This window comes from Mustela putorius, unplaced genomic scaffold (genome assembly GCF_011764305.1).
Source record: "Mustela putorius furo isolate JIRA1106 unplaced genomic scaffold, ASM1176430v1.1 tig00000056_pilon_pilon_pilon, whole genome shotgun sequence".
In the NCBI taxonomy this organism is placed as follows: Eukaryota; Metazoa; Chordata; class Mammalia; order Carnivora; family Mustelidae; genus Mustela; species Mustela putorius.
Window position 1 is genome coordinate 6,748,213 of NW_025421263.1, and position 23,388 is coordinate 6,771,600.

Sequence of the window (23,388 nt, forward strand, 5' to 3'; positions counted from 1 at the left end):
CCAAGATGATTAACGAGGTTCATCTCCTACACAAGACCACTTCCTCAAGACTGAAAGAGGTACCTGTTGGATTTCATGCAGAAACCAAAACAGACATTCAAGGAAAATGAAGAAACAGAGAAATGCATACCAAACAAAGGAACAAGATTAATTTCCAGAAACAGAAGTTAGTGAAAGAGAGATAAAGGATTTGTTTGATATAGAGTTTAAAATAGTGATCATTTAGATTGAATTGTGAAGAAATAGAAAATATGAACAGACCAATTACTACTAAAGAGATTGAATTAGTAATCAAAAATCTCCCAACACAGAAAAGTTTAAGACCAGATGGATTCTTTGGTGAATTCTACCAAATATTCAAAGAACAATACCAAGCCTCCTCAAAACAAAAGAGGAGGGAACACTTTCAAACTCATTTTACAAAAGCCAGGATTATCGTGGTACCAAAGCAGACAAGGACACTCCAAGAAAGAAACAATTTCTTGCCAATATCCCTAGTGAGCATAGATGCAAAACTTCTCAACAAAATATTAGCAAAGCAAATTCAATAGTACATTAAGAGTCATACACCATAATCAAGTGTGACTTGTTCTAGGGATGAAAGGAGGCAAGGTGCAACACCTGCAAAGAAATCAATGGGAAACACCACATTAACAAAATGAAGCATAAAAATCATATGATCATTTCAAAAGATGAAGAAAAAGCATTTGAAAAAATCATCATCATTTCATGATACAAACTCTCAACCACCTGAGTGTTAGGGGGAACATACCTCCGTATAACAAAGATCATAAATGAACATACCTCAGTATAACAAAGATCATAAATGACAAGGCTTCAGCTAGCATCATACTCAACAGTAAGATCAAGAATAAGACAAGGTTGCCTACCCTCACCACTTTTTTCAACACAGCACTGGAAGTCCTAGCCACACAATTGAAAAGAAAGAAAGAAAGAAAGAAAGAGAGAAAGAAAGAAAGAAAGAAAGGGAGAAAGAAAGGGAAAAAGAGAGAAAGGAGGGAGGGAGGGAGAGAGTGAAGAAGGGAAAGAAGGAAGGAAGGAGAAAAAAAACAGAAAAAGAAAAGAAATCAAAATGGGAAAGGAAGAAGTACAATTGATTCTCTTTACACATGACATAGTATTATATATAGAAAACACTAAGTCCCACCAAAAACCTGTTAGAACTAATAATTTCAGTAAAGTCGCAGGATTCAAAATCAATATAAAAATAATGTTTCTATAATCAACAAAGAACTATCAAAAAGAGAAATTAAGAAAATAATCCACTTTATAACAGCATCAAAAAGAATAAAATAACATAGACTTAATACTATAAAACTGATGAAAGAAATTGAAGAATATAAAATAAATGGAAAATGATTTTGTGCTCATGGATTGGAAGAATTAATATTATTAAAATGTCCATACTATCCAAAGTGATCTATAGATTCAGTGCAATCCCTATCAAAATTCCAATGGCGTTGTTCACAGAAATAGGAAAAAAAATTCTAAAATTTACATGAAAGCAGAAAAGACCATGAGTAATCAAAACAATATTCAGAAAAAACTTAGGTAGAGGCAGCATACTTCCTGATCTAAAACTATATTACAAAGCTCTAGTAAGCATAAAACATATGAATTTGACATTAAAAACAGACACATAGGGAAAACAAAGCAACAAACGAATGAACAAAAGACCAGACACATGGAGGAGACAAACCATAAGTGACTCTTAATCTCACAAAATAAACTGAGGGTTGCTGGGGGGAGGGGGGTTGGGAGAAGGGGGTGGGATTATGGACATTGGGGAGGGTATGTGCTTTGGTGAGTGCTGTGAAGTGTGTAAACCTGGTGATTCACAGACCTGTACCCCTGGAGATAAAAATATATGTTTATAAAAAATAAAAAATTAAAAAAAAAAAGACCAGACACATGGAATAGAATAGAGAACCCAGAAATAAATCTATGTATATTGGGTTAATTAATTTTTGACAAAGGAGTCAAAAATATACCATAGGGAAAGGATATTTTCTGCAATAAACAGTATTTGGAAAACCAGATTGCCACATGCAAAAGAATGAAAGTGAACCCCAATATTACACCATACGCAAAAATGAACTCAAAATGGATTAAAGGCATGAAAATAAGACCTGAAAAATAAAACTCCTAGAAGAAAACAGGAGGTAAGTTCCTTGACATTGGTCTTGGAAATGATTTTTTTTTTTTTTTTGACACCAAAAGCAAAAATAAATAAGTAGGCCTACATCAAACTAAAAAGCATCTGCACAGCAAAGGGAAAGCATCAACAAAATGAAAAGGCAACCTATGGAATGAGAGAAGGTATTTGTAAATCATATATTTGATAATGGGTTAATATCCAAAACATACAAAGAACTTATTCTTCACAATAGCAAAAACCAAAAATCTGATTAAAAACTGGGCACAGGCTCTGAATAAACATTTTTCCAAAGAAGACATGCTGGTCTTTGCCAACTGATACATGAAAAGGTGCGCAATATCACTGATCATCAGGGAAATGTAAACCAAAACTACGATGAGATATCACCTCTCATTTTTTGTTACAGCTAGTATTAAAAAGATAAGAGATAACAAATGTTGGCAAGGAAGTGAAGAAAAGGGAACCATTGTATACTGTTGGTGGGAATGTAAACTGATACAACTATTACAGAAAACAGTATGAAGATTTCTCAAGAAATTAAAAATAGAGCTGCCATATGATCTGGCAATTCCACCTTTGGGTGAGTATGCAGATGAAATGAAACCATTATCTTGAAGAGACACCAGTACTTCCATGTTCATTGCAGCATTATTCATACTCGCCAAGGTATGAAAGAAATCCAAGTGTCTGTCATTGCATGAATGAATTAAAAAAAAGTACTATATATGAGATATATATATCATATGTATTATATATATGATGACATAATATTATTCAACCTTTATATGAATGACTCTGGAGGGCATTATGTTAATTGGAATAAGCTAAACAGAGAAAAACAAATACAGTATGGTATCACTGATATGTGGAATCTTAAAAAAAAAAAAAGTCAAACTCATAGTCATAGAAACAGAGTAGAAAAGTAGTTGCCTGGGACTGGCAGGTGGGGAATATAGGGAGAGGTTGGTAAAGGGATACAAATATTCCATTTTAAGATAAGCAAGGTCTGAGGATTAATGTATAAGATGATGACTATAGTTGATAACACTGTAGTGTATAATTGAAATATGTTAAGAGAGTGGAACTTAAATGTTCTCAAAAGAAAAAAAGGATAAATATGTGTAGTGATAGATATGTTAATTAACTAGTTGGAGTAATCCTTTAACAATGAAATGAAAAAATATATCAAGTAACCACACTGTGCATGCTAAATATCTTAATTTTATTTGTCAATTATAACTCAATAAAGGTGAAAATTAAAATTTAAAAAAAGTATTCCCCTTACTACATCCCCACTGCACAGCTATCTATAATCTCTACTTCACTCAGTTCACATGTTAGCATTTGGTGACTCCCTCTTCCCTAAGCTCCAACATAAAATGTGAATTATAGATTCCTCTTTGCCTCACCATATTATCTTAACCATATGCCTACTTGTTTCATTTCTTACTGCCCTTCTCCCATTGTCTTCATCATTTGCTTACTTGAATAAAGTCTGGGAATTTCCTGAGAAAAGTTTCTGTTGGGTCATCTTTTTATCCAGTGTCAACCACAGTATTTGGAATATAGTGGTTTCTCAGACTTTATTAAATTAATGAATGAATTGAAACACTGTTTTCAATAAATATTCCTGGTACAGGATTGTTATCTATTAGGGTAAAATTCATTAAAATCTATATAATCAAAGCTCACAAACAACCTAAAAGGAAAACTACTTCTTTTCATTTTTAGACATTCTAAATTCGTTTTTAAAAAAGGGACAAAAGCCTAACTTACTAACTTTAGACATATATGCTGGATCGTGTAGTTGATCTTATTGAGATTTAAAATTTTGCTTCATAAAAGAAAAGAATGTTGTCTCAATCTGGAAAAACTATTAACATTGATGTTATTCTTTATTTTAATTAAAGAATTGAAACTTCTATTTATAGTCTATTTATGTTTGCTTGTTCTCAGCCAGTGGGGTCTCGTGTCTGGAACCAGGGTTCCTTCTGCAGAAAGTGCAGTTTTTGCTATCTTTTGCTGAAAAAGCATGGACCCTTTCTCCTTTCTATTGTTGCATTGCATCCAAGCTTTTCAGATGGCCTACATTTTCACAGTTCCAGAAGATCAACAGGAACAAAGGCGAGGATCTTCACGTTGGTGATACTTTGTCACTAGGAAGTATGGCACTGATCTATAATCCACTTCTGATAATGAAATCAGCTAAATTTTGCTCTATCAGTTGTTTAAATATTATCACACCCTTCCTCACACACAATGATTTTCCTTTATGCAGAGCTTTTTATTACGGAATGAAAATTAAAACTGTGCAGATTGCAAAGGATATATAAGATCCTTAAGCATTTTAAAGAAGATTTAAAAGGGAAATTATTGTTTCGCGTGTTGAGACACATATTAAGTGAAACAGAAATTGAATTTTTACATATAATATTTGTTTGAGAAAGTCTTAATGCTTAAAGTTATATTTAAACACATGCATAAAGGAGCAGCAGTAACAACCAACCAAGCAAACAAATGACAGGGTGGGTAGTATTTTTATTTCTTCCATGTTTTAATGTAATTTACCTTGCTTTAGGAAACAATACTTATGGATAATTACCAAAATTGAACAGCAGAGGGCAGAAAATAGCAAATTCTGTTTCTTGAGGGAAGGCTACTCTAGTCACCTATAGATCTAATAGTTTTGAAATTTTTAAAATTGATTTATTACTGATCAATTAGAGATATATTCTTGAAGTGAGAAGTTTCTAAGTATTCAAAATAAATTCTAGTAGTTTTCTTTAATTTCCATAACTACTTAGTTCAGGCAATTTAAGTTGATTACATTTATATTGACAGTATTCTATGCTTAAAAATATAAGCTGTATAAACATTATAGCAAATTACAAGGAGTTCTATGAATGATTATATAATGATACTAACATTTCAGGAAATGTAAACAGGTATGTTGTGAAATGTACATACATAACAGCCTTGTGAAACACATTAATAGAATAACAGTTGAATTACAAGTAATACCTACTAAAATTTTTATTTCTGTTTTCTATGTGAAATATAACTTGTCATTAAACAGTAATATTTGCCCTGAGTTCTTATAGTATTTGCTAGGGAAAATGATCTATGATTCAGCAAATTCTTACTTTATATCATTTGCTTTTATAAAATGTAATTCAGTTATTTTGAGTTCATCTTTGCCTTTGAATTTGAAATAGATTAGTATGAAAATGGTTTTTGAAACATTTTTTAAAGAAAAATTCAATTTACATTGATCTACACTTTAAACATCGTTTCTCCACATTTAAGCTCCTTTCTCTCTCATTTCATTCCAAGTTACTTTGTATGAAACTGGAGTTCTTGTGGAAAAAAATGGATGGAAGAAAAAAGAAAATAGCTGGAAAAGAATTTTTTTATTTTGCTCTGAGAAATTATTTATTCATTTATATATACTTTATATATACATCATATATTTCAAATAGGGAATAATATCAGATCATTTTTTGTGCCTTACATCACAACTAAGGATTGACTAGATAAGATTAACTTTTCTTTATATTATAAATTTGGATATATTTTTATTTATATCTCTTTTACTATTTTTATCCTTATTTAATTTTTAATAAGCTACATACATTTAATTCACAGGGCCTGTTTTATATATAGTGAATTTCTTAACTGACTGAAATAAATTCTTGGTCTACGGCCATACCACCCTGAATGCACCCGATCTCATCTGAAATAAATTCTTGGTGATAAAATTGAGAGGTATTTTTTCTAAGGTATTTTACTAAACTCAGTACTAGATTATGGATATTTCACTTTCTGGTTTAGGAATAAATATGTAAAATCAAAAGCAGGGGAAGACCATAACTTGGTATCACAAAGTTATAGGATTTGAGAGCCATAGAGGCCACTTTGCCCATCTTTTTCATTTCTAAAATGGAGAAATCAAGCCCAGGAATGATTAAGGGGCAAGTATGAGGTAACAGTTAGCAAGGAGGTTGTTGGAATGATATTAGTGTGATAATGCACAGGAAGGCAGCATGGTAGATTAACACTTAGTATTCTGAAATATTAGCAAATTAATCCTTTAGTATTGTGGGCTCCAATCTACTGCCTTCTGGAAACAATCCCTTGTACTCAACCTTTCTTTATTTCTTTGTTTAAACCCCCCAAAATCATAAAACTTAAGAATTTCTGAGGCAGCAGAAGGAATTGCCACAGCAGGTTTCCAGGCAACTGCTTGGCAAGCAGTGAGAAGTGCATAAATTCCGTAGGGGGAAGTCTAGTCTTAGATCCTCCCCATCAACTCCTTTCCCACTAACTTTTAATCCCTAACCTCATCTTTCTTTCGCAGTGATCTTAAGCTCATGGGTTTAAAGTGATGAAAACTTAGCTTACTTCCTTTGAGCTGTGATTTCTCAAAACTCAGGGTCATAACCGGTGGGATTTCCAGTTTCTCACTACGTTCCTGGGAAAGACTGTGCATCTCAACGCCCTTTCTAGACTCACTTCATCTTTTTCTTTCTCCTACGAGCCTTTCCTTGATACGGAGTCTTCTGCTTTCAGTAAAGAAAGGGCTTCTAAAGAGTCAAGTCTACCTGTCTTTACTATAAGAGGGACTCTGCAGTGAAGTCTGTGAGACCTGCGCTCGGCTGGCTCTGCAAGCTGGCATTAACATCCAATAGAACACACTATAAAGATGGAACATCCATGCAAAGTATTTCAAAGATTCAATCTTGATCTCCTCCCATGTGTCTCTAGCCTTTAAAGAAAGAATGTGGGCTTTTTCCCTGGATGCTGGCTACATCACATTTAGCAAAACTTCACGATTTTGGAACAGTTTCTTCGATGGGTATTTTGTTTTCTTGTTTGCTTTTTGGCTGGGTCAGGTGAGGTGGATGATAGCTTTTCTACATTGCTAGGTGAGTTTTCACAGGCAAGAGAAAATGAAAATAAAAATTAATGAATGAAAAAATAAAAAAAAATTGAATGTAAAACAGCACGGCCTGGTGAGAAAATGCTTCACCGGCAACAATTAAGAATTCGGCTTCTGCACAGCAGCCGGAAATCAGCTTTGCTGCGTTTGGTCCCGGCTGAAGCATCGCCGCGGCAGCTGCGGCGGCGGCACAAAGGTAGCACGAGGCTAGGGGGGTGGGGGTGGGGGGTGGCGCTGTCCTCGGTGCTGAAAAGGCAGAGAGCTCGGTGGGCGCGACAGCTCGCGAGACCCGAGGTGTATCCCAGTGGGTAGCGGCTGCCCAGCTCTGAGCTGCGCTTCTTCAGCGCCGCGCTCGCGACGTTGCCGGGCCAGTGCGGGGTGCGGGGTGCGGGGGAGGGGTTGGACGCGCGCGCCAGCAGCCTGCCGCGAGTCGCGCACGCGCGCCCGGGACTGCCTGCTCTTCTGTGACTTGCGTGTGTGTGTATGTGTGTGTGTGTGTGTGTGTGTGCGCGCGCGCGCGGGCGCGCGCGTGTGTGAGACAGAGGGGAGAGGGAGAAGAGAGCGCGAGAGAGGGTGAGTGTGTGTGAGTGCATGGGAGGGTGCTGAATATTCCAAGACACTGGAACCACAGCGGCAGCTCCGCTGAAAACTGCATCCAGCCAGTCCTCCGGACTTCGGGAGCAGGGACAGGGCGCAGGGCATCAACAGCCACCAGCAGAACCTGGGAAATAGGAATTCTTCTGCCTTCACTTCAGGTTTTTAGCAGCTTGGTGCTAAATTGCTGTCTCAAAATGCAGAGGATCTAATTTGCTGAGGAAAACCGCCAAGGAAGAAAGAGGAGGAAAAGGAAAAAAAAAAAGGGGGTATTTTGTGGATGCTCTACTTTTCTTGGAAATGCAAAAGATTATGCATATATCTGTCCTCCTTTCTCCTGTTTTATGGGGACTGATTTTTGGTGTCTCTTCTAACAGCATACAGATAGGTAGGTACCCTTTGTGCTCTGCTTTTGAATGTGTATAATTTGGTGGTAATCTTTGTTCACAGTGGACAAATTAATTCATGTCATGTAGACTTATGTCATACCTTGACTGCATTCCAGATTTAAACTGCCTAGAATATACATGTTTTTCTTAGCATGAAGCAAAGGGAAAAGCCTATGGTTTTGGTACAATAGAGGAAAAGGTGTTCTCATTTCTGATCCCCAAATTTTATTAATTCTGCCTTAACATTTTCCTGTTTGTTCAGATCCTCTAGGGGGTAGGAATGCAAAGCTTGTGGTTACCAGGGAAGGCTAACGTTTCTGGCCACCTACCTTGCCCTCAGACTCTCATCTGTGTCTTGACCCCTTAGCTACCATTAGGAGATCAGCTCCCCGCTGCCCGAGTCCCTTGATGTGTTTATTCGGCCTATTAGCGAGAATAAGAGACTCCCGGGCTGTTGGGCTCTAGCGGGCTCCCCTCCTTTCCTTCCCTGGCACTGACACTGTTCTGCTTGGTGTTTGTTCTTTGCAGGGGGGCTATTTCCCAGGGGCGCCGATCAGGAATACAGTGCATTTCGGGTAGGGATGGTTCAGTTTTCCACTTCGGAGTTCAGACTGACTCCCCACATCGACAATTTGGAGGTAGCAAACAGCTTCGCAGTCACTAATGCATGTAAGTAATGAATATTCATGTCTTTTGGATGCCGCACGAGGAGCGCCCGCGAGTGTGGAGTGGTGTGTGTGTGCTTCTGTGTGTCAGTGTGTGGGTGTGAGTGACTGCACACTCGCGTGCGTGTGACGGCGTAAGGAGAAAGTGGCTGCAATCTCGGGGACCCCCGCTGGCGGGGGTTGTTGGGTGAAGAGGGAGTAAAAGGCATTGAAGAGTGTGCGCACTAGGGAAGTGGGGTGGGGACTGGAACTGGAGGGGGCTTCCTTAGGTTCTGGGGATTTTAGCTTATCTTGAGTGCTTCAAGAGAAGCCCTCTTTGCCCGCCCCCCCTCCACGCCCCCCGGCTTGCGCGGCTGGTGGTACCTTGACCATAGAGAGCACGGTTATTCCTCTGGGCGCACAGTCGGGCTGCTGGGTAGATCCCATGGGGGACTGCCAGAGCCCAACCGCCACCCCGGCAGCTGCACTCCTCTCTAGACCTCGGATTTAAATCCACAGGCCCAGCTCGTGTTCATCGTATGGGCCCCGCGAGCCCTATATTACCCGCTTCGACGGGACAAGTTAAAATGGTTCCGGAGTTGGGTTCGGGGTTGTTACATAACGCCCACCCGAGGGGCGCAGCGAGGCGCGGCTAGAAGCGACGCTGACGCAGGCCCACTGCCGGCCGGGTCCGGTAGGGGTGGAGGGGGAGCGCTGTCAATTTCTCGGTGCTCCGCGGAGCCTCAGCCCAAGTTGAAGGGGGTCATTCTGCGGTGGGCGCCGCGATGAGCTCGTCGGCCGGGTGCGCGTGGTTCTCAGGTAGCAGGGTCCAGCAAAGGCAGTGAGAGGAGAAAGACCCGAAAGCAGCTGGATCCGGCCGAGTTTGGAAATCTGAAGAAGTCGCCGATCAGCCATTTTAGTGTTTGCATTATCCGTGTTATTCCTACCACTCCGCTCAGGCTTCCAGGACACGCGATGAAGCTCTGTCGAGGCTTCATGCAAAGTTAACAGATAGAATCCAAGCCATTAAGTCTCTAAAAGGTTCAGTGGAGAAGCTCGCGGTCTCCTGTCCCGCTGCTCCCGCCCCTGCGACGGCCGTGGGCAGTGCAGCCGCCTCCACTGTACCTTCCTGCCCTCTTCCCAGCAGCTGCCATCATTTCCTGCCAACCGGGTTGGGAGATTCATTCCTGCCTTAATGTTCGCAGTTTTTTATTAAATAGTTAACAGTTTCGGGGGGTGGGTCGCAGATGGCTCACCTTCCACTTTGGCCACAGTGTAGAGGAGCGAGCGGAAAATTACCACAGAAAAAGCCCAACTGCGGTGTTCCCACATTAGGCAAACTGGTTGTCATCTCAATTCCCCATACTGACCCTTAATCATATATTCGATAGGTTAGCTCGAGTATGATATCAGGAACAACATCAACTTACTTTGAAACTACCACCGCTTGGATGAAGAAATGGAATAATTTGCGTTCATTTGTAGAACAGGGGCATTATTATGGTTGTGTTAGATGTCTAGAATCCAATTTTTTATAAGGAACCTATTTAGAAAGGTGCAGGGAGAAATTGAGAGAGCGAGACCTAAAGTGGATTTGCAGCTAAAAAAAAAAAATTCCGTAGAAGAATATTAAGAAATTTCAGTACATACATACATAGAAAGAAGCCGCTGTAGTTTCATTATTGAGGATTTTTATACTTGACCTATTAACCGACCAGATTTAGGTTATTTATTTGATTTGATATCAAATTTCTATTTTTTCCCTGAATTATGAGTTTCACCCATGCCTGTGCTAAGTATCTAACTGTATGTAATTGTATACTAGTGTGAAAATGCTTTGAAAAGTAATGAAATTAAGGCAAGACTGATTGTTAGGAGTATGTAGATTCCTAAAACACTGTGAAAGTAATCAACAGGTACAATGTTCCACGTTTGAGAAGTGCACTCATTCGTGAAAACTGCGAGAGGGTCTGACTGAGAAAGTAACAGATATGTCCACTGAACAAAATGAATATTCTTGATTCTAAGAGATGTTGTATGACTGTGCTGGAGCTTTGTAAAGAATAAAGCTTATTTTTGGTTTAGATTAGGTGACTGGTTTTAGGTCTTCCATCTCAATATTTTTGAATAGATTTATTTTTAATATAAATTGTATTGAAATAAGTTATTCAGACAGAGGGTATATATTTATTAGCACATATATAACTCCTTGAATTTCCACAGAATGAATACATCCATGGCACCTGAATTTCATCAAACACACACACACACACACAGACACAGACACAGACACACACACACACACACGATTTAATTTGTTTGACAACACTTCTGAGATTTGGGGCAAATGAAATCTTCATTTTGTACGGATATTTTTAATTTTTCTCAGAAAACGAATCTGAAATAAAAGTGCATTTTCTCAGAAAATGAATCTGAAATAAAATAAAAAATAAAAATTACTCTTCCATGGGTTACTATCCTAAGACACTAAAACAAATTGTGGTGAGCAATTGAATGCCTTTTTAAGTTTCGCACATGCCACTCCCATGTTGTAAGTAATCTTACTGATTGCTAAAGAGAACTAATGAGACATTGTTGTACAAAGGAGACACATTGGATAGAATTTTCTGGAGTTGACATCGAGTCATTAACTGAGTAAATTACTTCACATTTGTGACTCAGTTTCTTCATTCCCTTAGGAATTTCACAATCTAGAGCTTGTAAAATGAACTGGAGTGTTCATAGTCTTCTTCATTTCTTTTTGTTTTGCCAAGGGCAGGAGGAGAACTTGAAATTAGTTTTAACTCTTTACGCTCATGTAAACTACAACCATGAAGTCAGTAGTCAAGAAATGAATGGAAATCTCTGATCTCAAAATTGTCAAGATGAGTTTTGATCATTTTAACCCTTCTCAAGGTTTTTCTCCTATGCTTAGCCTTTGTTTGCTTGCTTTTTCAGTCAGGGAAGTCCATGATTCTTTACTATATGAAGTGGAAGCAGAAGCATCAAATGTGTTGACAGCCAAAACCAAAATGACTTCCTCTCATTTTCTCCAGAAATCTAAGGAATTCTGGTCTTTAACTCCATTATTAAAACATGTATCATCATCAGTCAATTTTCATAAAGTAGCTTATTGTTTTACCTAGTTTAAAAATCTCATAGAGTTAAATGTATATATTAAGAAAGTGGAATTTTATAATGTAGTAATATAATTGCTAGGTAGAAGAGAAATTCGTTTACTAATATAGTCTTATTCTTGAGATAAAGGAACTTATTTGGAAATGTCTAGGTTGACATTGATTTACGGATCTAGCTCTGTTCACCAAATGGGTTAAGGTTATGCAAATGAAGTGAAGTCATTATATTGTCAACTGGGTAAAATGACTGCTACTGCTGTGCAGGGCACCAGCTCCCACATCCTTTCCTTTTGCAGTCACAGTGGGATAAAGAAAGTACCTGTTCCCATTTGTTTCCATGGGTACCTGCGGAAATAAAGACAGGTTTCTAATTCTTTTTTCCTCTCTGACTCTCTCCTCCTTTCCTTTGCGCCTTCTCTTTCTTCTTAGCTAGAGATAGAACTAAGATTTTTATTTTTTCCTGAAAGCTGTTAAAAACATGAACCTTTAATATGAGAAAATATGAACCATAAAACCAGGAAAAAAAATAAAAGACGACTATCATCTGGTGTGTTCAACGATTGAGACTAGTGATGGCTTCAAGAATTCTTCTCTCCCTCCCTCCTCCCTCCCCCAATTCCCTCCCTTCCCTCCTACCCTTCCTCCCTCTTTCCTTCTTTCCTTCCTTCTCTCCTCCCTCTCTTCCTTCATTCTTTCCTTCCCTCCCTCCCTCCTCCCCCCTCCCTTTCTCCTCTCTTCCCTCCCTCCTTCCTCCATTCCTTCCTTCCTTCCTTACTCTCTTCATTCATTCAGTGTTTATTGAATGCTTTCTGGTTGTCAGAGAATAAAGGAATACTTTTCTCTTAGAACTTCATTGCTTTTTTTCTAATCTTTCCCTTCTGTACTGTTTTGAAAAGTTTTCAAAGTCTCATAAACCTTGAGGACTTCAGTGTGCCTGGCCACCATGGTCTTGTCTAAGAACCTTTGAGGATGTAAAGATATTCTAATTGTTCTTCTACAAAAGCAATGTATTACAGAAACTCAGATATTTTTGAAAATAATAAATTCGATTTTGTTATATGTGTACACACCACATATTGTATATAGTTAACAAAATAGCAGATTTTAGGAAAACACTAAATATTTTCACATCCTCAAAAAATTTAATAAAGTAGTACTCTGCTCATTACCAAAATTTCTTTAGAACAAAACTGTCTAAAGTAGGTACAAACATGAATATTGGATCCCAGAGGACTTTAGAATGAAAATTTTTGAACATTAAATTTCCTCTTCAAAATCTTTTCTAATTCTTTTCATGAATGACCTTGACAAATTATTATTGGCTTATTTTTAAATAATTTAATAATTTTATAATTCAATTCTATAAAATAAATTATAAAAATATTTAAAGAAATAACAGATAAGAATCTACTTTTTCTCTAAGCCAGCAGATGGGGATGTTGGAGAAAATATTGTTCTTTCATAAAACTGTTGCGCACACTAAATACCTTTTGAAACATTATAAACACATTTATTTAGGGAAATTAAAAAACTACCTAAATGGCATTTACTTTGAAAAACTTTACTTAAAATGCTCTTTGAAAAAGAACTTTGAAAAAGAACTTTGTTTTAAAAACAAAGTGCCTTTGATTTTATATAGATTATCTTGAATATCTTCATTAAATTGATTAATATAATAATTAATAAGGGCATTCAGAGACAGGATTGATAAATGCTCTCAGAAGAAAGTTCTAAAATTTTATTTTATTTTATTTTATTTGTTTTTTTAACCTTGATTCATCGGATATCATTTTTAAGGTGTATTTCTTATCATTGAATTTTCACTGTGAATTATTGAAGTTCTATATCTGTGTTCACCGAATTAATTCACGTTTGCTAAACCTTTATTGCATTTTGCATGAATGCAACTGTATGTATGTATATGTGTGAGCATGTATATGTTTGCGTATAGTTAGAGATGGGCTACCGTGTCTTGCCATTTTTATTGAGGCAATTACTAAAAACCTGGGGTTACCAACATATGTAAAAAATTCAAACTAGAATCAACTTGGATGATATTAAGCCAAAATTAGAATTCCTGGTGTGAAGAAAACCATGAATACATGTACCAGAACACAGTACCTTACACCTGGTGGTGTAAATATTGTTATAGTCCGTTGGAGGTTACAAAGAAATAGCTCCTGATATGTAAAAATATTTAATTTGTCCTTAGGTTTTTGTAGTTAAACTTTCATACTTCACTTATCACTGGAGAATTTCAAGAAAATGTTACATTATACTAAACAGAAATCAAAGAATCACATCAGTTGGCACATTCTATTTTAGGATAGGAGAAATTAAGTATTTAGATAAAAAATACTATATGAAATGATAGAAACTTAACAAGAATTTATCCCTGTGCTACTCCTTTTTGAGAGCTTGCAGGCTTAACCTGCTGACTCAAGAGGTATGGAGCATTTCCGTTTTACATCAAACCTTTAAAGTGATAAGGTCATTGCACTGTGACATTATGACAATAGAATGCTGATTCATGCTCAGACCTCAGATCCTCACATAAACTCTTCCAGTAACACCATAAAACTTTTGAACTTCCCCTAGGGCCCCCCAAATTTTAAGGAGGGCTTAAAAGCGCAGTTGTTTCCTAATTATCCCAGCATGTATTGCTGTATAATTGTTTTCAGAGAATATGGTTTTTTCCTTCCTCTTCCTCTCTTCCTCCTCTTTGTCCTCCCCCTTTTAAAAACGTCAATGGAAAAAATCTGCAGAGCAAATGCAGGAAATAAAATTTAAATTTAAATAGAGTTTTTTTTTTTTCTTAAGTGAACAAGGGTATATTACACAGAGCTAAAATCTTGTATTTGATTTAAACATTTTATTGGGATGGTAATGGCCACTGGATAAATTATGTTTCCTTTCCTTTTTTTTTTTTAACTGGATTCTACTGAAGTTTCCATAGATATTATTAAAATATTAGCTCTTTTTATGGCAATTTTCTGCCAAAATTTCTGAGATTTTTCTCGAATGCTTTGAGTAACGAATTGTCAAAAACCTCTTATATGACTAGGTCTCTTCAATAATAAGATAATCAGTTGTTGAATTCAAAGTTAAAATTTCAAAATCCCCCCTGATTTAAAACATTTCAAACATCAAAATGTTTTTCAAAGCTGATTTTTCTAATTTGGGGAAAAAGAAAAGATGAATGTGGTTCTCACCGTGGTGTTAAGAATCTGACACCTATTATTTTTCAGTACTATTCATTTTGTCATTTTTGATAATGTTAATTTACAGAATGAACTCATTTAAAAATTAACTTGGGTAATGAAAATGTGGCTTTCTTAAAGGAAGCAGGATCATGTCATTATTGTCTTTGTATCCTTCAGAAACCCTAGTCTAGTTTCTAGTGCACTGAGGGACTTAATGAGTATTTATCTACTAGACACATTTAATATTATAGCAGATTTTCTTATTGAAGAATTATACTTTTTAAAGTCAGAATTTTTCTTTTCCTCTCCATTTTGGCTTCAAAAGAAACAGTTTCCTTGGTGTCTGCCTCATATCCTATTTAGACTGAGGTGTAATATATTTTTCATTTTCATCTACAGGCTAAATATGTTCAACGTTATCATCTTTATTCCTTAAGATACATTGCTATAGGTGAAAGCGGTTTATTGAAGATAAGTAGAATACACACTTTAAAGAGGATTTACAAATGCTGTTCGGGTGAGGCCAAAGCCAAGTTGCTAGTGTTTGGAATGAGAGTCCATTATGAGGGCCCTGAGAGTTACGGGTGTGCTCAGCTTCCATTTTAGTTTTGGATTTTTTTCAAAATGTGACTATACATATTCCTTGAATGGCCACAAGATTGTCATTCTCCCCCTTCCCCCAGAATATAATACACCACAATTTTCTGGGTTTATCTTTTCATGTAAATTTTTTAAGAAGTACATAAAACTTATAAAAAACTTATAAAATTATAAGTTTTTTTCTTTTAGCAGATATCTCAGAATGAGGAGTTTATGGACACAGTTCTTGTTGTGTACCAGTTGCTCTAATATTTGTGCTAATATCTACATTTTTTATATGCATGCTTTCTTATTTTCCAGTAATTTAGTTATGTCCCTTTTTTATCCTATGCATCATTTGCTTCAGCAAAAATCTCTCAACTTTTTATTACAGACTTACAGTTTTTGTACACTAACTAACTTACTGAAAAAATCATTTGAAATGCTTACCATTGATTTGTAGCTTAAGGTCAAAGACAATTTTAAAGTTGAGAGCCTTGATGTTTTTAAGGGTCTTCAACTGGATAGAACAATTAGATTTGGGAGAATACAGATTCATTATAGGAAGGAAATTTATAAAGAGATAGTTTCTTAGATGAGTTTAATTTTCATATCTTTTCACATTTCTCAAATTAATGATACATGCACTCATCATAGTTTTAGTATTTAGATTGTTCTTTTAAAGAATTTTAAAGCGTAGTGTTATATAGTTTATTTATGGGCTTGTTAATACTTATCTTTTTCTCCTCATTATTTCAGTATTTAAAATATAAGCACAAACTGGGTTGAACTAAGTGCCTGAATTTCAGTATCTCCAAAATGTTTTGAATGTCGTATTTTTTCCATGGAATTTATTAACCCTTCATGTACAATTAATTTTAATTGATGAGTACTGTGATACTCACTGTTTAAAAAAGATTTTATTCACTTATTTGAGAGAAAGAGCATGAGCAGAAGGAGGGGCAGAGAGACAAGCAGACTCCCTACTGAGTGGGCAACACAATGCATGAGCTGGATCCCAGGGCCCTGAGATCGTGACCTAGATGATAAGTTGAGCTGAAGTCAGGTGCTTAACCCATTGAGCCACCCACGTGTCCCTGAAATTCATTTGTTTTATGGTCCTCTGATACTTTCACTCTGGTTGAGCTTCAGTGATCCTCACAACATGCTCATTCAATGCAAATATTTTTGGTCTTATATTTCTAAATACCGAATTATACTATTAGAAATGATAGAAATATGGTTATTTCTATCATTTCTGAATAAACTGTATGCTTATTATTAAGATATAGTGAAGTGTTACCTGATTCTTCATCCTTGTAAGAGAATATGGCCTTAGTCGATCATTTCTAAATTCAACATAAACTTAATTGAAACTCAAGTTACATAATTTATCTCAACCTATAAGCCTTTGCAGCTGATATTAAGGCTTTACGTTACAATCTTATTCTCTTTCAGATTTAGTTTTCAATTCCCCTAGCACTGGTGTTCAGTTCATTGCAGTTATGGATGTCAGCAATTTGATTATGTTTTTTATTTCTTATGCAAGACTAAAAGGATAGAACTAAATACATATTTTGAAATAAATATCTTCAGGCCAAGGCGAAAAGTATTTCTTTTTCTTTATTGTAAATTAAAATTGCCAGATTTCTGAATGTGTGGGAAGAGGGCCACGGAGAAGAGGGATAAACTCCAAGAGGCAGTGTAATGTGGTATACTAGGTAGGGCAATAGGACTGGAAATTCTTCTCTTAAAGCTTCTCTTTGGCTTGGAGTCTCCCAGTTTGCAAGTCTATGGTCAGTCTTCATGTACACTGGCACTGAACTACTACAAAACAGTGAATTCTTACATTTATATTATTTTTGACAAATAGAAACTATTAACTCCTTCCAGAGAGAGATAGAAACGAAAAGAGGCATTATGCATCCTTTTAAGCAAAACACCAAGTTTAGGCACTTTATCGTTCTAAGCTGGTAAAAAAATCATCCTTGGTAATTATAAGGTAAAATTCTGACTGAAAAGTTTTGGAAAATGTAGATAAAAATATGTAATGTGGCACATCCTACTAGACTTTGAATTTGGGGGGCATGCACTGAATCATAGTAAACTTGACCTCCTGCTTGGGGTACCTGAGAGATTGTAGCAACTGAACAACTAACTGCTTGATAAATGCTAATAGGGTTCAACAGTAGAACACAGAAAAATTTGTTTTTAGTATGTTACCCTGTGATGATATAGTCATATCATATGTTTAAATATTGTTTAACATCTAAGTAATATTTTAACAATCCTAGATATATTTAAAGTATATTAGCATCTTAGAAGAATAGTCAACAAATTTCCTTTAACAATTTTATTTATTTATGTGTGAGAGAGAGAGAGAGAGAGAAGATACAAGCAAGATGAAGGGTAGGGACGCCTGGGTGGCTCAGTTGGTTAAGCAGCTGCCTTCAGCTCAGGTCATGATCCCAGTGTCCTGGGATCGAGTCCCACATTGGGCTCCTTGCTCAGCAGGGAGCCTGCTTCTCCCTCTGCCTCTGGCTGCCATTCTGTCTGCCTGTGCTCGCTCTCTCCCCCTCTCTCTCTCTGATAAATAAATAAAATCTTATAAAAAAAAAAGATTTAAGATGAAGGGTAGAGGGAGAAGCAGGCTCCCCACTGAGAAAGGAGTCCAACAGGGGGCCTGATCCCAGGACCCTGGGATCATGACCTGAGCCAAAGGCAGATGCTTAACCAACTGAACCCCTCAGACATCCAAATATCCAACAAAATTAATTATGATAATTCACAAACAATATGTAATTATTGTCATTAAAGTTAATTATTTAAAATATTTTTTAAGGCCATTTTGGCACAGAAATGCTGAACATAATGAGTAGTTTTAATTTGAAGAATAAGGATTATAAGGTATAGGATGATCAGTTTGATCAATATATTTGAAAATATATATCAAATATATTTGAAAATATATATCGTATATATTTTCATGATACTAACTTGGAACATTGTTAACTTACTCCTCATGGGCTTCATGTTAAGTTATTTCTTGTGGATTACAGATATTTAAAGGGACTGTTTTCAATCATTCAGCTACCACAGAAATAGCTCCTACAACTCTAGAGTTGGAGGAGGGGTTTCCTTAAAAAACAAAAACAAAAACAAAAACAAAATCTCATCCCAAGCCTTTGGCAAAGAAAGTTCTGGAAGCAATGAACTCTACGGGTGGGAGGAAAGGTGTGTGCTTTGCTACTTTTTCTTCAAAGACACATTGCAACTTCTGTCATGATTTTTTCTTTATTTGTGTCTTATCTTGTGAGGAATTGAAAATTTTCAATCTTGCTTTTAATTTCCATAGGAAATGGAGATGTTGAGCTTTATAATTCCCAAGCGCTTTCACAATTTATAGCTTTATTTGTTTTAACATGTTTTTAGTTTTTACAGATTTCTGGTGTTATTACTGATTTACACTTGGAGAGGAATTTTTAGGAAGAAAAAAAACAATTCACAAGGACTATCAAGGAATGATATAGTTTTAGTTCTTTGATGGGAATGACTATAAATCCTCATTTTTATACTAAGAATACAGACAAGTCAAGGATTGTCATCTTAATGATAAATGCACGCACTTTGCTGCCCTGATAACATGGAAGACAGAATACTGTTGGCTAGGAATTGGAACTTGGAACCAAACTCTAGTCCTATTTTTGAATGAATGACATCAGACAAATTTAATGTCTGTAAGTCTCAGTTTCCACCCTTGTGAAAAAGAATCATACGTTAGAGGATTGTTTTGAAGATACACAGTAGGCATAAAACATTGCTTACTATGTTTGGCGCATCTATGTGCATGAACATTAGTGAACTTTTATTATTACCTCCTGTTTTAGGATCTTTAGGTAGTTTTGATATGTGTTGATATAAGACGTGAGAGATAAAGAAGAATGTATCTCGGATTTCCTGTTAGAATCTTTTTCTATTATTTTTATACCAGGGCATAAAATATGCTGTTTCATGGCAAAGAAGAGACTAGTAAAATAAACCGCATAAACCACTTAAAGTTGTGTTTGGTGCACTCGAGTATGAAAATGATTTTTAAAAACTGAGGAGTCAAAACCGAGTGATAACACAGCTTTCCCTTTATAGCATATCACTTATTATTAGGGTGTCAGTAATTTGGAACTCTTCTATCCCTGGTAGAACTTTCAAGCACATAATTAATATATCACTTGATATCTTTTTTGAACTGTGCACAATATAGATTTCTAATGTTTTATTTCACTTAATTAATTCAATTATATTTATTTAAGTGAAAAGCGATCAAGAGACTAGAGGCCTTGAAATCAGGCAAATACAGATTTGAATATGATCAGTAGCTTAATGATAAAAAGCATGTTTTTTTCTCTTTGTACGATGAGGCTGTTTCCTCCTCACACCTGATATTATTGGAGGTTTAAATGAGAAAATAAATGGCCTTGATTTGTTTGTCGTCAATGATTCAAATATTTCCTTCTTCTGTGTATCCTAGCCTTTTACTGAGAACTAAACAGCATGGTCACAGCAATTGGGGAGAATAAAACACTTGCCTTCAAAGAGCTTATGGATTTGATAGCTTTATATTTATGTGTAACTTTCATCTTTTCAAAGCACTTCTAAATCAGTTTGGTGTTTACTACTGATAGTTCTGTAAAGTTTATGGGTTAAATAGCATTATTATACTGATTTCCAGAGATGAAACAGGAATTGAGTGAATTGTTCTAAGGTACTGCAGGTTTATGGAGGAGCTCTAGCCTGGAAAACAGGCCTGCTGCTTCCTGGACTAGAGTCTTTCCCCAGTCCAAGGTGGCAGTGAAGCTAGAGTGTTAAAATGAGCATATGTAATTTAATAATGACTCCAAAATTTACTAGTGATGTTACTCTGTATATATCAGCTAAGCTTTTAGTTCCTTTTGTTCTTTTTTTCCTCTGTAAAATGGGAGTCATTATGATACCCGCCTCATAATATAACTGTCAGATTTAAGTGGTAATAGTTGCCCGATATAATAGAGTGATTAATTGCTAATTTTAGTGGTTTCAATCCCCTAGTGTATATTAGTCACATATACTTGGCTCCAGCCTTTTATTTTTTTTTATTTTTATTTATTTTTTTAAGATTTTATTTATTTATCAGAGAGAGAGAAGGGGAGAGAGCGAGCACAGGCAGACAGAATGGCAGCCAGAGGCAGAGGGAGAAGCAGGCTCCCTGCTGAGCAAGGAGCCCGATGTGGGACTCGATCCCAGGACGCTGGGATCATGACCTGAGCCGAAGGCAGCTGCTTAACCAACTGAGCCACCCAGGCGTCCCAGCCTTTTATTTTTTAAGATTTACTCATTTGTTTGAGAGAGGGAGAGTGAGAGGATTGGTGGGGGAGCAGAGAGAGAGGGACAAGCAGACCCCATGCTGAGCACAGAGCCAGATGTGGGACTCACTTCCAGGACCCTGAGATCATGACCCGAGTCAGACACTGGGGCACCTGGTTGGCTCAGTGGGTTAAAGCCTCTGCCTTCAGCTCAGGTCATGATCCCAGGGTCCTGGGATCAAGCCCCACATGGGCTCTCTGCTCTTCGGGGAGCCTGCTTCCTTCTCTCTCTCTCTGCCTGCCTCTCTGCCTACTTGTGATCTCTGTCAAATAAATAAATAAAATCTTAAAAAAAAAAAAAAGAGTCAGACACTTAACCAACTGGGCCACCCATGTGCTCCTTGGCTCCATCCTTTTAGGTGCATTAAAGAGAAAGTAGCCAAGGAGAGCTAATTTAGCTCTCTATGTAATTTTCAAATTAATGAGCTTCTTTAATATGGCCATTCCAACTAATATTAGTACTAAGGTTTTGTTCTATTATCACTTTTAGGAAACTGGTGAATGCGTACACCTTACAATAATTTTAGGATATTTTTGTTCCACAAGTCTCCCTAAAATTCAACAGATAAACAGAAGGGACTGAAAATCATGAATAAGTTAACAAAAATGTATATTCTGGTTAGCTTTAATCGTGAATATCTAATTTTATTCAGTAACACTAATATATTTGAATAAGTAAAAATGATGGTAGATATTTCCCATGAATAACATGACATTAAACACAGGACATATTCATTGTGACTTCTTTCTTGTGGATCAATTATCTGCAATCTGCTGCTGGTTGGTTGGTCCGTTGTCATCTTCCTTACAAGTTCCTTCCTCAACATGAATAAGGGAGGCTCTGTTTTCCTGTACCTGTCTCAAAAATGGAAAAAAAAAAACCCAACTCTTAAATAATTACTTGTCTAGAGACCACTTCTTTTGGAAAATGGAAAGACTCTTTTTCAGGGGATGTAACCACTGATAGTAAGTAAAAATAAGGAGTTCCCGTAAATGAGCTAAAATTTTTCTTTCTTTATAAAACAAGATATTGTTTTATATCATTAAACATGATATTACCTCATTTTGTGTTGACTATCATTAATATGATTATTGTCTCATATTGCAGTAATCAGCATGTGAAATCATGGTGTAGTCAGAACTTGGGTCAAAAGTATTTTTTAAAGCAAATCCATATACAAGATTCAGTTATATTGATGCCTTATGATTTGGACCTGGGGTAGAATGCATTGGGTAAAAGTCAAATGCTTATCTTCAAAATACGTTATGTCTACCTTGTTAGTATGTGTCAAAACACCACAGAATTTTTTTCTTTCTTTACCTCTTTTCTCATACTTTTAGTAGATATCTGTTCTTTGTCAATCCCTTCATGGTGTCTTAGGTAACAAAGGAAGATAATGATTCTGTATTGGAAATATTCATGGGTCCAAAATATTTTTTATGGCAAAGGTAGTAGTTATTCTAGGATAGCTAGGTGATTTTCTTATTATGTTAATGTGTATAGTGTAGTCTTGGCTTCTAGACTGTTCATAAATATTATTAAGTACCTTGGAACTAGACTTCAATCTTAAGAGTAGAAATGGTAATTCCAAAAATTGTGAAGAAAACAGAAAATGGTCCTGATGGAAGCTGAAAAATAATGATCTTATATACTGAGTTAGAATATATTATTGAAAAATAGGTGGCCAAATGAGTAACTAGTATTTCTAATTAAATGTGAATTGAAGATCTGCCAAAAAGAATTATAATTTTTGAATCAGATTTGGAAATAATAACTTATATTTTATTTTGTATGATTTTGTTTTTTTTCCCTCTCTGCCCAAAGCTTTTAAGTTGTTTGAACTGGCATACACTGTGGAAATTGCTGGATGGTCTTTATATAATTTAATTAAATGTGGGCTATATCATATAATTATCATAGATGCTCTTTTAGTTTGTTACTGAAGAAACTAGTTGCAATTTTTACAATAGTAAGTTTTATGAAGTAGTTAAAAATGTTGATATGTTTAGTTATTTCAAGTAATTTGAACTTGCACATTACTAGTTCTCTTATGTTAAGACAGATTTTATAAAATCTAAACTTTGATTATTACAGCAGTTTGAGTGTTTTGGTGGCTCAGTTGGTAAACTGTCTGACTCTTGACTTCAGCTCAGGTCATAGTCTCAGGGTCTGGAGATTGAGCCCCAGTCAGGTGCTGCTTGGGATTCTCTCTCTCCCTTTCCCTCTGCCTGCCACCCCATGCTCGTGCTGTCTTCTCAAATAAATAAATAAATCTTTTAAAAATCGATGTAATTTTAATGTATAGAAAAATATAAAAGAATTAAAAT

General features: G+C 36.2%; 1 protein-coding gene across 5 annotated transcripts in view; it reads left to right on the plus strand.

Annotated features, from left to right (window-relative positions):
• The first annotated feature begins 7,519 nt into the window (after positions 1–7,519).
• GRIA2 (glutamate ionotropic receptor AMPA type subunit 2) overlaps positions 7,520–23,388 on the plus strand; it is a 158,364-nt gene continuing 142,495 nt past the window's right edge. For 2 of the 5 annotated variants that reach the window (XR_006608166.1, XM_004772050.3), the window contains exons 1-2: positions 7,524–8,100; positions 8,630–8,770. Coding sequence is in view for 4 of the 5 variants with exons in the window: in XM_004772050.3 (XP_004772107.1) it covers positions 8,013–8,100; positions 8,630–8,770 (229 nt within the window). In the remaining variant the exon portion in view is untranslated. Of the gene's footprint in view, positions 8,101–8,629; positions 8,771–23,388 lie in introns of all 5 variants that reach the window. The other 3 variants (XM_004772044.3, XM_004772048.3, XM_004772047.3) reach the window with 3 other exon arrangements.